This window comes from Pinus tabuliformis, chromosome 7 (assembly GCF_031772625.1).
Source record: "Pinus tabuliformis cultivar Carrire ecotype Pingquan chromosome 7, CPIR1, whole genome shotgun sequence".
NCBI classification, from domain to species: Eukaryota; Viridiplantae; Streptophyta; class Pinopsida; order Pinales; family Pinaceae; genus Pinus; species Pinus tabuliformis.
This window is the reverse complement of record NC_142293.1, coordinates 1,360,627,205-1,360,641,537: the sequence shown is the minus strand read 5'-3', so window position 1 is coordinate 1,360,641,537 and position 14,333 is coordinate 1,360,627,205. Positions and strand designations below refer to the sequence as shown.

General features: G+C 38.5%; 1 protein-coding gene across 1 annotated transcript; it reads right to left on the bottom strand.

Annotated features, from left to right (window-relative positions):
* Window positions 1-13,266: 13,266 nt before the first annotated feature.
* LOC149252645 (uncharacterized) lies at window positions 13,267-14,042 on the bottom strand. The gene is made up of 3 exons (XM_089456695.1): window positions 13,901-14,042; window positions 13,752-13,816; window positions 13,267-13,626 (listed from the first exon to the last, which is right to left on the bottom strand). The coding sequence occupies exons 1-3, from the start codon at window positions 14,010-14,012 to the stop codon at window positions 13,465-13,467; spliced, it is 339 nt and encodes a 112-aa protein (XP_089312821.1). The 5' UTR covers window positions 14,013-14,042; the 3' UTR covers window positions 13,267-13,464.
* Between the last annotated feature and the right edge of the window lie 291 nt (window positions 14,043-14,333).

The following is a 14,333-nucleotide window of genomic DNA, read 5'->3' as shown; positions in this document are numbered from 1 at the left end:
GGACAGTCGAAAGGTAGGTGCATGACACCGTCGATCAGCGATCGTCGATGATCAGATTGGCGGGTTGTGTCGGCGGGAGGCAAATCGGCGCAAACCATGGGGCGATGGCGATGGCAATCGACGATTAAACAAGGACCGTCGATCGCATACGTAGATCAATGGCCCAAATCACATTGGTGGATCATAGATCGGGAAGACCAAAGGGGTGGGGCCTTTACATATTCCTATGTGCGATGCGATAAGGCTGGACTTGATGGCATTGTGAACGATATTCCATAATATTTCAAGTCCGCGCCCAAGCATTTTGTAATGTATTTTTTGTGTATTTCATTGTATAACGAAATACAAGGGGAACCTTGGCAGCGCCGATAGCGATGAAGTTTGGACCCGATGTGTTTTAGAGGTGAAATATGTGTATGTTTTCAGATCCACAAAGGCCGGTTTTTCATGTTTTTAAGGTTTTTGCCATATTGCAAAAATACGAAGGGAACAAAGGGACCAGGCCATTTGCGATAGGAGACAGTGACCCAAAGGGCGGACCCGATGGGTAAATAAATCATTTTTGAGGACTTTTAAATTCCGAAAGGAACAAACATTGGCGTGAGTTTACAACATTACAGTGGTTTCTGTGTAAAACAGAAAACACTCATTATTAAACAGTTTGACAAGAAACTGAGGCCGAGAGGCATCTACAACGCAACAAAGCATGCCCAACTAGACTGAAACAGAAATATCATGGGTATCTATAGCACAACACAGCCTGAATCAGATACATCGTGGAGCAGCACAACGCAACACAGCCGAAATCAACAGAAAAAATTATGGGCATCTCTGTCAAGAGAGAGCTCCCTGCCAGTGCACCCAAAATATTTGAATGCGGTTATTCCTCTGTCAGAAAGAGAAAAACCTCTGATCCATGCCTGCCTATTGATGGAATCAAATGGTTAAGGGACAGATGAGACAAGGTTAAGACTCTGAGCCTTCTAGAGAGCTCATGAGCATTGTAAAGGGCCTATAAAAGGCAGAAAACTAGATGTAACAAGGGTTCAACTTTTGGAGATTATTCCTCCTCTGTTCCTTCAAGCTTCTCATATGCATTCTTTAGTAATACAAGCTTCTTTTGTTGTTATATGTTCAATGTCCATTTCTCTTTTGTTCTATGCTTGCACTTGAACAATTTGTTCAGGTTTTCTTTGTGTTTAAGGCCAGATAATTGTCATCTTATCTCTGCTTTGATATATTATATTTGAAAGCTTCTTTGTTGCTTGTAGCTAGCCATTTGTATGTGTTATTACATATGCATCTGCCAGTATAGTCAGTAAGTTCATTTGTTGCCTGTAGCTAGCCATACATATATGTTCATGTATGCAATCTACTGGCACTGTCAGTATTCTCCATCTATCTATTAAATCTACAAACCATTGAGCATTTGTGGTCTAAAGCCTTGTGTTATTAGGGTGTTCATGCATGTCTTGAGTGAGAATAGAGCTAAAATGGTTATCTAACTTGATCCAAACCATCATTTATTCCAATAGTTCAGAGAACAATATTGAAGATTACATGTTACCAGGCATCTTCGATTTAAAACCTAGGAGAGTTTCCTGGAGTGCTAACAGACAAGAAAAGCACCTTAGGTGCAACATTCTTCTTGGGAAAAAGCTTAATGTCATGGGTCAGAAAGAAACAAGCCTCCATCTCTTTATAAACAGCTAAAACATAGTATATTGCAGCTACCACCTGTTGCTCGCAAATACTATGGATGAAGAAGACCTTGAAGGACATTAAGGTAGAGTTGACTGATCCTATTCCAATCATGTGTGATAATACTAGTGCCATCAACATCTCTAAGAATCTAGTCATGCATTCAAAGACCAAGCATATCCCTATCAAGTTCCATTTCTTAAGGGAACATGTTCCAACCAATGTTGTTAGACTTGAATATGTGGCCACCAAAGAACAACTCTCAGATATATTTACTAATCCACTAGCAAGAGAACCCTTTGAATATCTCATGTAATTGATAGGAGTCGTGATTCATCCTCCCAAATGACTCAATTTTGGTGTGTGTTGGTAGCTACTCAGCATGAGGGATTAATTTAAGAGTAGGTTTTACTAGTTTAGGTTGAGTTCTTGAAAGCATACCTTTCCATTGATGCCAAAGGGGGAGAATATTACTACTGCATTGGAGAAGTTGTTAAGAAGACCATGCTAGGTTTAAGGGGGAGCTTATGTTTTTGCCATAAATGCCAAAGGGGGAGATTGTTGGACAATTGGCATTGTGTGGATGGCTAGTGCCACAAGTGTGTTGGAATTGATGCCAAATGGGATGGACTTGTTCGATATGCTTGGTATGTCAAGCTCAAGAGGAGTCCTATGGTTGCTGCAGTCTCCTGTAAATAATCATCCTAGTAGCAGACTTGCTGGAGAAGCCATAAAAATATGATTATGGTGGTTGAGAGGCCCAGAATTTGGAGGATATTATACCTTAAGAGATCATCTCAAATTCTCTTGGAATCAGGACAATTGGTTAGTGCTCTGAAAGAGAATCCCAATAATATTTGGAAGTCCAAAAATGGCCTCTTGGATCAAAATCTATTGATTGTCGAAGTTAGGATCTTGACGTCCTTAGAAGGCCGAAATATCTAGGCACATGGCGACATATTGAGACCTCGGGAGGAAAGAATATCAGAGATCAGAGGGTTTTATAATGTAGTCCATTTGAACCTCGGAGCCCATTGGAACCTCAGAGCATAGTGCCATCAGAACATCCAAGGATGGAGAAGACGACACATCAGAACCTCAGAGCCAGTGAATATCAAAAGGTCGAGGCCACCGGAACCTCGAAACTTATTAAAAATTTCATTTTGATAAGTTAAGATACATGAAGCTATCGATATTGTTGAAATTCTTTTTAAAAGCACCGAGGTATGTGGCATAGGATTAACAAAGGTTTTCGTTACAAAATTAAGGCTTGACGGGATCCTTTCTCTCTCCTCTTGTAGGACATATGGTGGTATGTGATTGGCCCTGTGAAGTTGACGTGGAAGATGGTGTCAGCATGAAATGGTTGTATAGTGGACACATGGCAGTAACCTATTGGGGAAAATCCAAGTGACATGTGTCACCACTAAGGAGATTCCACGTGGAGTAATGATGAAAACATGATGTCATCTTGGAGGTTGGAACATCGAAGGTCAATATTTCACAACCTCTCATTTCATTCCTATAAAAAAGCTTCGGTCCAATAAAGGAGCTTCGATGTGGACTGGAACTTGGTCATAGGAAACCTAGAAAACCAAGGGCGTAGAAGCGAGACTTAGCACCCAAGGTGCTAGGGAGTATTTCAGAGCTCATAATTTCGGGACTCCTTTGAAATTGTAATTTGGAGAGGAATGTCGATACCAGGGGCTTCAATATTTTTTGGTGCTTGGTCAAGGAGACTAAAAGAGCCAAGGGCGGAAAAGAAAATAGAAAGGGATATTAACCCTTGGCAGGATCTGAAGGCATTAGCACCTAAATGCTAAGCCCTTGGTCACAACACCTGGTCATATGAAAAAAATAAGAAAAGGGCTAAGGGGCTCGAACCCTCGGGACCCCACAATTTTGTAACGTCTCTTTTAACAAAACTTACGATATGAGAAACCTCAATATTGTTGTACAAAGGAGAATGAATCCGTTGTTCACAATGGTGTGTAAAGCTAAAAGGGGATAATCTCTAAGGGGTTAAAGGCATCGACATCGTGGGATATCGTAACTTTGCTTTAATAAAATTTATGATGAGTGGATCTTCGATACAACACTGAGTGTATGTAGATGGATGAGTTGGCAACTGGATAAATGAGTGCAGGAGAGTTGGTCACAGAATTAATGGCGAATGAAAATGTAGAGATCGTTTGGTTGAGATAGAAAGGACCAAGATTTTGTAGGGAAGAGTGTTGGGCTTGCCTTAAGCTGAGAAATCTATCTTTGATCTTCCTATGCATGTATCGTTGTATTAAATGAAGAACATAGAAGTCAACCCGAGGTACTGTGAAGATCAGAGAGCCATCAATAAGCATTGGAGCCCTAGTTGAAGTCAGTAGTATTGACTGAGAATTAATACTCAACATGGAGAACCACATAGAGATTCAGTAAAGCGCCCATGTGCCCATATTCAGAGTTTAATGAGGTAAGAAACATCAAATGCAACAACAACATGGAGGAGCTACACAAAGGTACACTGGGGAAGTGAGGTAACAGGTAGAAAATGCAACATTGAGCAGTGTGGAGAAGATGAACAAAACCAATGATTTCCACTGAGAGAATTTGGGGAAGAGAGTATTGTTGCAAGTGTTGAATAATGAGATCAGAGTGTGTGTGAGCTGAGTGACTAGCCCAAGTGTTGAATTGAGGAAGTGAGTTGCAGAGAGCCTATGGAATAAAATGCAGAAGTGTAGAGAATATGGAGTTGTTGCGTGAGGCCAAGAGAGACTGCAAAACAATGGAGGATTGAGAGCAAAAGTTGAATATGCTGTAAACCAGTTTGGTACTTTTCAATATTTGTATGTGCCTCTATTTTTAGTTTGAAAATTATATGAATAGTAGAACAATGGAAAGAGCATGTGGTGGCCTACATTCATAAGAGGTTGGTGCCTCTCAGCAAGTAGGTGCTTGCTATCCTAAGGGGGTCGGTGCCTCCTATGAGTAGGTGCTCACAAACAAACTAGTGTAATTAAGTATGTGCTTAATTTACATCATAACAACAAACATATTGGTGGTTTTTTTCCCTTTGGGTTTCCACGTGAAAATACTAGTGTCAATATGTGTATGTTTCTCATGTGATGGATTGTATGTACATATGAATGTTTCATCTTGCTGCTCATTTTATTTATGTATGAATTCTCTCATAAGTATCAAACAATAGAGGAAAAAACTAAAAACATATTCAGTAAAAGTTTTAAGAACCTCACTATTACTGATTCACCCCCCTCTCAGTAATTCCTGATTCCAAGAAAGTCTTATTTAAATAAGAATAATAGCTACAATGCGGCATAGTCCCTGCCTCTACTGATATTGCTAATTAATTGATTAAAGCTTGTGTGGAGTGCGGAGAAAACTCCACACAATGAAAGAAAAAATATTTCTACACAATGCAAGCTCTCAACACAGTGCAAGCTCTCTGCACAAATCTCTCCACACAAGATTTGACATGTGTACTCATAGGTTAATAGCAAGTTCATCTTGATATCATAGGTTAATAGGTAAAAATAATTGATATTCATATGCATGTACTTTGACTCATTGTGTGGGACTACGGAGCTCCGCACAATGAACTTAGCCTATAAAATCGATATATTAATTAAGTTACATATTTGGATCATCCATGGGCTTCAATTTTTTTCTCAGTCTATTTGATTAATGATAGAATGTGCCACATTTATCAATGTTATATAAGTTCAATATTCAACTATCTTCGTTGATTTACATATTGTGTTTATGTACAAATTTCAGATTTTTTCACTTTATTTTATTGATGGGAAAACATAATGATGGGTAAAAACGTGTTGCATTTCTCAATGCCATAAAGTCAATGTTCAACCATGATTTGTTAATTTAATTTTGTTTTCAAGTTGATGTGTTATTGTGTTACTATTTACTCCATGGAACCTCAAGAGATGGTAAGCAATAAATGTTGAATAACAAAATATTATTAGCAAACTATTTTATGGGCATAGATTTAAGGTTGTCACTTGACTTCGATTTGTATATTGTTTCTCGAATGGTTTTCCATTTCCCATGGAGAATATTTAGGAGATCACAAACTTGGAAATGTCCTCTGCATCCGCATTTCCATTGTTCGGGGGAACTATTGTGTGGAAGTTGAGCTCATTGTGCAGAACTCTGCATAATGCACTAAACTTCTGCAAAATAATCATCAAAAAATGGTGTCCCACATATATTGACATTATTTATCCTGCATCAAACTATTGAGAATTTATTACAACATTATTGCGCCAACCTAATAAAAAATTAGTCGCACTCGCCAAGTTTTATATCTTGAAAATCATCGATGCATTGTGCACCCACAATGCAATATATGATTAGTGGGGGTGATTAGCAGCCTCATCATGATATTCATGAGTCATCACTGAATCAATTTTATTGTTCACAATACATATTCAGTAACAAAATTTACCTTTATATTTTTTGGAGAATTGTCTTCTCACGCCTAATCTGGCCTTTTTTGGTCTGCTCTCTCGACTCGTCAATACATACTAGCTAAGCCACATTTATGGTATAGGAAGGAAATAATTTATATGGTTGACAATTGTCACTATTGGCGTCATTCATATACATGTTTCTAATGAAGAGTCAATTAAGTGAGTGTGAGATACATCACTAGAGATCCACAAAAATTTGTTGTCTCATAGGTCATAAAGTGAAAGAAGAATATTAACATCATCAGCGGCCTCGCTCACTGCCACACCATACTTGTCTGCGTTGGGGAGGGAGGGTTCATCATCAGCACCAAACACTATGCTTCAACTCCACTAGTTAATACAACTACAAAAATGATCATAGTGGAGGCGGGCATTGATGTCCGAGATCCATTGGATGTGGCCACCAAGGTCGGTTTAACATTTCCCAGTACCACATCTTGGGATGGAGTGTCGGTGGATGGGTCTGTGAGCATCGACACCCATGGAAGAATCCCTGTAGGCAAGTGGGTTCCACCATCAAAGAATATATTGTGGCCATGTGATTTTTCATCCCTGTGTCGACGTATTTAGGGTACATGAAGGTCATTGAATTGACAGAGAAGGATGAAGATCTCAAGGCCACCATATTCACTCTGGGAAATTTGGGGGCAATCTCCAAGAATATCTTCGCTTTGCAACCCATGTTCAAACGTTCTGTTTCCTTGAGCTTGAAGGATGACACTGGATTAGAGAATCATCTTGGGAGCTTCCTCAGGAAATATGAGTTTGCAAACGTTTACTAGTATTTGGGCCACGGGAAGGCCCTCATGGGAAAAAATGATAGATTCCCCATAGATACATTTGACATTGGGGTTAATAAGGCCTCCCACCAGACCATCATGGTCTTTAATGTTCAGAAAAGTGATTCAAATTGTGAGTACAATGTATATATATATATTGAATCATGGAGAATTGCTATACTAACGATCAAATTTTTTACATCTTTAGAGTTCTTCCATTGGCTGTGCGGGAAAGCAGATGAGGCCATACATGAAAAGTAAGATGCAAAGAAGTTGTGTAACATGACAGGGACATCGATGAATAACTAAGTCATCAATGGATGCGGGTTTATGGTTCAAAATTAAGGGAATATCAACACATTACCAAGCAGATTGAAGCACATTGCTTAACTATTTAATTTTTTCATTATAATTGTAGAAGGCATTAGTTTTGTTGTCGTTCTGTATTTTTGAGGTTGAGGGAGTAAACACATAGGACAACATCAAAACCACTTTGGAAGTTGGGATCTAGCCCTGCCAGCTTCAGAGAGGGATCTCTCTATTTAATTTAGCTTTGTTTTAGTGTAAATTTTAGGCTAGTTATGATTGTACTTGTTTGTTTTGTTTGAAATGTTTGGTTGATTTGAGTGTTATAATTCCATTGGGCTATGGAGTCTATAAATTAAACTAGAGTTTTGCATCATTTTTAAAGGAGCTCTCACAGGGCAGGCTAGGTTGCACTAACTGGATCTTTTCGGATATTAAATGAATTGTGGAATAGCAGAAGTGTAAGGTTTAGTAGAAACAAAGGGGAAATTAAGAATTCCTTGATCTGGCTTCAGTGGAAAACATTAAAATTATAAACAGTGAAAATAGGGTGCTCTCAGTAACAAATCCTATTTATCACAGTTTCTGTCGATTAATTTAGAAATTTAGAATAACATAGAAATGAAAAACAATGTTTAAACAAATAGACAGAAGAGACACATCACCATTTAGTACACCACATGAATCCTGTGAAAGGTCCTTGTATTACTGATGCTCCAGTACTTGGAAAAATACAATATGCAGAAGGAAATTACATTCGGAAATCAACCTGTAATACTTCTGAAGATGAAGTATTTATAATGAAAATTACAAAAAATCCTTTACAAAATCATTGTCAAACTGATAGTGTATTATTAGCCTAATTACAAACAATATGATCTAATTCTGGCAAACAAATAGACCACGTAGATAACTGAAAGGAAAAGTGGCCCTGTTTGGATGGTTTCAGTTGTTGAGTCAACCTGAAACAATGCTGTGATGCTGAACTGACAGTCGTGTCGGCTGCTGCGCTGGAAACTTGTTTTACTACTCTTGAATTATCCATCAATTTAGTAAATCTACCAATTCTTCCCATCTCTTTTCATCTGGTACTGTCAATTTTATTACCTTGCGGTAAATCTCATCTACCTCTGTGTATTTGGCAAAAGTTCACTTAACAGAAAAAATGTGTTTTACCTCATTCTGTACATGGAAATCATTTGACATGGTTTCCAAAAAGGCCTTTGCTTTCATACTTCCCTTAATACCACTTACCTTAATGTTGCTTTTAGCCATTTCTTTCATATTCAGGATGTAGTCTTCCTAAGTGATCAATTTGTCATTTATAACATAAATGCTGGGCAATCCCTTCTAGATCAAAGCTTCAATTCTATTGGTAAACTTGTTTACTTGCAGCTCCAAGGTTTCACACCTTTCTTCCAACTCATCAATGAGATTTCTCTTTGTCAAGACCTTGACTTCTAGAATGGTGGTGGTTCTGTCACTGATCCCCACTTCTTCAAGCTCATACTTGGACTTCGAATTTAAGAACTTGATTATGTTAGAGGCTTCTGTGGGCATCTCTCCTAGTTTCTCTCTTCCCTGCACAATAGTTTTTGTAGCCTTTTCTATCAGCGCTTTCTGCTCAAATATGATTTGGATAGAATGCCAAATTTTATTCATGGAGTCTAATATATTCATCCAGATGGTTTCCTTGGCTTGGGCCAAGGTTTGACCAATTGAAGTGTCTCTCTCTACTTGCTGCAACTTCTCTAATAGTCTTTGGGATTTCTACATTTCAGTAACCCGAGCTGCTTCTGCTTTGGCCTTTTTCACTTCTAGATATTTGAGCTGGCCCTGCAAAGTCTCAATTTCCTTTGACTAGAGTGACATGTTCTATAGTGTCTATGTTCCCTATTCAGCACTTGTAGTCTGAGTGGAAAAAGTGGCTGCAGTGGTTGCCCCTATTGATGTAAGCTGAGAAATAGGCATGGCATCCAAGGGGACAATGGCCATATTCAAATTGTATTCCTTATCCTTTGTCAATTTATCCGTCTCTACCTCCATCTACCTAATCTGTATATTTTGTTCTATGATCAATTTCATCATATCAGCTTTCTCTGCTTCACCTTCTTCAATATCCTTGGTCATTGGATCCTCTGTGGCTGGCAGCTCGAGCTGTTTTCTTAAGGATGTAATGTCCAGGTTCTTCTTTTTGATAATCTCCTCAATAGCATTAACATCTTTAGGGTCATACCCTATCTTAATCACCAAGTCTTCCAAAGATTTGATCCTATTATCTTTGGCTAAGGGGGATACTTTCTCCATTTTCAACTGTGATTGGACATTTGCAAAAGAAACCTACAATTTAGAAAGTGGCATAGCAGTGTTAGTCAAAATGGAGGATATCATTTCACCCATTTGCTTGTGAATCTCCATTTGAGCGATGGGATGCATGTCCATTGTGTTGAATTCAAAAGTGGTGCTCTTGTATTCTGTTATTGATTTTGGATGTGGAAGCTGGGCCTCAAGAAAGGCCATCTGTATTTTTCCATGTTCTGTGTCAAAGACTGACAATAATCTACTCTGTGAGCTGGAGGTATGCTTCTAGAATTGGTTATAGGTGCTATTTTTCAAAATATCATTTTTGAGCTTTATCTCCCTGTACCTATCAAAAACTGTCTTCTATTTTTCTGTTTGGACATTTTGTGATTCTAGCTCAATTTCCTTATGACCTTGTGAAGATGAAGGTTCATTAGGAGATGTTGTGAATTTTCTAGTTGCAGGTGGTGAATCTGTGATGATGATGGTAGCTTTCTCTTCAGTTTCTTTGTCCAATTCTACTCTAGGAGTTAAATTTTCTCTCTTCCTATAGCTGATCTTGAATTCTTTAGCTTCACTCCCAGTTGTCGATGATGATCCTTCCTCCCTCTATCTTTTGCTTAATTTTTCCCGAGGAATGGGAGTCTGCAAACTAGAAGTAGAAACAAGTTGTTCTTCAGCTTCCTGTAAGGTATTTTTTGTCCACTCCAGCTAATTGGCATACTACTCTATTTCTGGCCTTGAAGTATGAATGTAAGGAGTATTTTTGTTCTCTACTCTAAGCTTTGAAATGATGCCACAGGGGTCATAAGACCATGTAAATCTCAGATTGAACTTCATTTCTTTAAGCATTCTATCTGCTTCTTCACCTATTGTCCTTGTGTTGCACACAAATGGGCCCACCTATGTCTTTATTCTAAACTGTGACTTCTTCTTGGCCACTACAAAGTGGATGTCATCTGAATTCAACATCTATCTGATATACTCCAGGGAAAAAATCCTCATTGGGAGGTATTTGGGGAGTTTATAGGGTGCCAATTCACAACCATACACCCTGATTTATGTGTAATTTTGGTATAAATACCAATCCCCGATCTTTGCTTGGTCTGACAAATGCAAAATTATCTTGATTTCCTCACTAATCTTGGGTTGTACTGCATTGTTCAGAATGTTCATGGCTAGATGAACAAAATCTTCAATAAACTGCTTATAGGTGAATTCATGTTGTTCTCTCATGACCAATGAGGTCCAAAAGATTACTAGCTACTGATTTCCTACATCATCAAGTTTTTGCAATGCAAAATTGAATTTTTCTGCGTGATAATAGAGGAACATATAAACCAAAATTGAGGTGTAATTAAACACCTGTTCTGTAGGAAATTTTATGAACTTCTCATGAATACTATCAACCAAGAATTGACTGAAATTAAACACCAAGGAGGGCTTGCTGTCTGTGGAAAATATAGAGAGGAATCCTAAAATGGGCTCATCTACCCACTGATCAGAATAATAGCCTAAAATGTAGGAAATCATGGATATAATTTGCTTGGCCTGATCAGGGAAGATGGAAGAAGGATATGGAGGATTCGTTTTGGGTAATTGGGAATTCTCTGGCAAGAAAATCTCAAAAATTGTGGCTCTGGTGGCAAAATCCAGCTTTTGATAAAGCTGGGTGAGGGCTTCTAGGGAGAAAGGAGCAACATTTTCCACAGCGGGGGCCAACATCATTTGGTCAATGGATTGGGCTGTAATTGTGAAGAGAATGTCACCTGTAGGGGCAATGATGGCTCTTTGGGTAGGGACATAGCATGCTTGACATCTTCTGGTAAATTCTGGGACTTGGAATGTCATGGGGAAAATATAATGTGGGAGGTTGGACTCCCAGAAACCAATTTCATCGGGTTTGTCCGTGTTTATCCTCTAACCAACAATACAATTCCAAAAAATCATAGTCACACTAGGCTTTGTTAATCCTGTAATCCCTATCGGCCAAAGGGGTATGATCTAAATCTATAGAAGGAGGAATTAAAGGATTAATAGGCTTATCTTGAGTCTTAGTCTTTGGAGGCATGACTATAAAAATAAGAGAACAGGAGAGATTTACAGAAGTGCTTACCGGGGAAAGTATTTGAGTAATCAAACTATCAGATAAAAAAAATAGGGAACTGTCATGTTTTTGTCATGATCTTGTCGTGGAATAGTTCTGAGAGTAATCGAAGAGCAGAATTGTCAATAACAGAAAAAACAAGAGTGAAAAGGGGTGAGAATGACAGGCTCATAAGATTTTAAATGATGAGAATAGTCCCCTTAAGAATGGCGTGGGAACATTAATTTTTTGAACGGTTACTTGAGAGAAATCACATTTAATGGAGAAAGATTGTTTTGGCTGTGAAGGCATTTAATAGGCCAACGGTTATGCCATGTGGCGGGCAGAGAGTGGTGGAGGAAAAGTGGTGGGGCGTGGTAGAGTGGATGAGGGAAAGTGGTTTTTGGAGGGGGTAGTGAGCGGTTTATGGTTTCGGTGACGGGGGGTGCGAAATCACGAGGATGTGACACGTAGGGGATGGGGCCTGGCCAATGAAACAACTTTTCGGACCCCCCCGGCGGTAAAGGTAGAATGGAGAGGGGAGGGGGGGGGGGGGGGCTGAAAACGAATGAGGTTCGTTGATCATGTGCGGGATCAAATCCCAATGCTTTCAAATTGTCACACATTAACCATAAACGACAAAGAACTTTGTCTGCTTGCAACTTTGGAGGGAACCTAGCACGAGGAATAATAAACATGCAGAACAACCTTGTGAAAAGATGATACTATTGAGGTTAAGGGCAATGGCTTGATTATCCTTCAAGGAACTTTGGAAAGCCACCAAGATGGCCATGAACTTCAAACTATAGCTTGGTTGAACACAGGGCTAGTGTTGCATAGCCAACCAACTAGGAGTAGGGTGTTGGTTGTTTGTGGCATTTAATTTTGGCCCATTAGATATTAGTGGTAGTGGTCATGTAAAAAGTATCCATGCACTCCATGGTATTATTCCATGAGCTCTGGTCCTCTAAGATAGTTAAGAAACATTCATCGACAAAATAGGCATTTACTAATTGCCTCACAGTACGCTCTAATAGGGGAATGCATTTAATTAACCTAAAAATTATCTTTGCAGATAAAAGATACCTAAGGATATTGATCAACATCACATATGAGGGATAATGAGCCACTTTCCTAAATCAACCTTAAGAGGGAAACCATCTATAACTTGCTATCATTAATGTATAAACAAAATGAGGCTTTTGCAAGGAGGGTCTCAACCATGGCAATGAAGGTGGCAACAAAAGTTGATGCCTTAGGCATTGAAAGAATAAAGGGTTATTATACCTAATCATAAAATTGTCTGATGTTTATTTTGATGAAAAGGGCATCCAAACAGGAATAATAAGCCAATTTTACGTCTTCCCATACAAGGATAACATTGTTCAATTGATTTTTCATATGGATAAACCATATGAAAAGAAAAACTAGAATTTTACTAGATCTTGTTTGCTTTAAAAATGATAAAAATTCTAATAATATTTGTGATAAATTCTGGTAGATAAGGATTTTTGTAAATCTAAATTATAACTCTCAAATTTCAAGATTTTTAAGTGTAAAAATCCATAAATTAATACATTTTAAAAAGAACAAGTTGTAATTTTGTATTACACCACTAACCAAACCCCAAGAAGTCCGGCACTGTAAACTGTCCAAACAATGAAAGTACCTTTCTAATCAGAAACTTCGCGCATTTTTCATGTTCTTGGGAAAAATACAGTATACCCACAATTTTGGGTGAAAATGGCTAATTGACGTCTGTTATTGTGACAGAATGAAGGGAAGAGCCAAATTAAGAAAGAAAAACCAGTAATCCACAGATTCCAGCTATGAATAAACAAAGCCGGGCGATATCGGCACACGCATTGTAGGTGTTGAGACGGCTAAGCTTGCAGCGCTCTGCTCGAAGATCGTCTTCTAGTATCCTTATTGCTCCTATGAGCCGTTCATATTTCTGTGGTTCAATGCGAAAATCCCATCAGATTATCTCCAACCGAACCAGACACAAACGGTAAGCGCAATCAATGGAATTCATTTATATCTAAAACAACAGGCCGTGCTTTATTCTATTATCTGTACCTCCGAAGACATTTGAGACTCGTCACCGTATGCAGAAATCTTGTTCTTGGACTTTAGGTTCTTTCCTGCAATTGCTTGAGATGAGAAGAAACGGGATAAAGAAATGGACGGTAAAGAATGATTGTCAGGTCAGCAAATTCTCTGCATACCTGAGGATAAAGACTGCAATGACAGCAATAGATGAAGAGCTCTAGTGGAGCGCACCATGGCCTGCAATTTTTGGCGGTTCTGTTCATCTTCTTTGCTCGAATTCGTCTTCATGAGCCTCCTCTGAGAAGTGGAAAAGGAAGGGAAGTATGGCAATTTTACCCCCAAGTGAGATATATTTATAGTGCGATTTAATTCACTAATTTTTCCAAATAGAATTTTTAACACGGTTCCAGTATCGCCTATTTTAAGACCAAATTATCGCCCTTTCTTGTGGTCAATTTTGGACAAAGAATTTAATTTAATCTTTACGCTTTGTTCGGTTGGGTCAAGCAAAGTATATCATTAGTTTTTAGGTTCTCGGGTTCAATTTTATGGAACTGTGTAAAGCAAATTTGTGTTAAAAAAATAAAAATGTATAGTTATTCTATTATA

Coding starts and splice junctions, on each gene's coding strand:
- LOC149252645 (XM_089456695.1), bottom strand. CDS start 14,012: ATGAAGACGAATTCGAGCAAAGAAGATGAACAGAACCGCCAAAAATTG. Junction 13,817..13,900: donor ATTGCAGTCTTTATCCTCAG/GTATGCAGAGAA, acceptor AAGCAATTGCAG/GAAAGAACCTAAAGTCCAAG. Junction 13,627..13,751: donor AGTCTCAAATGTCTTCGGAG/GTACAGATAATA, acceptor ATTGAACCACAG/AAATATGAACGGCTCATAGG.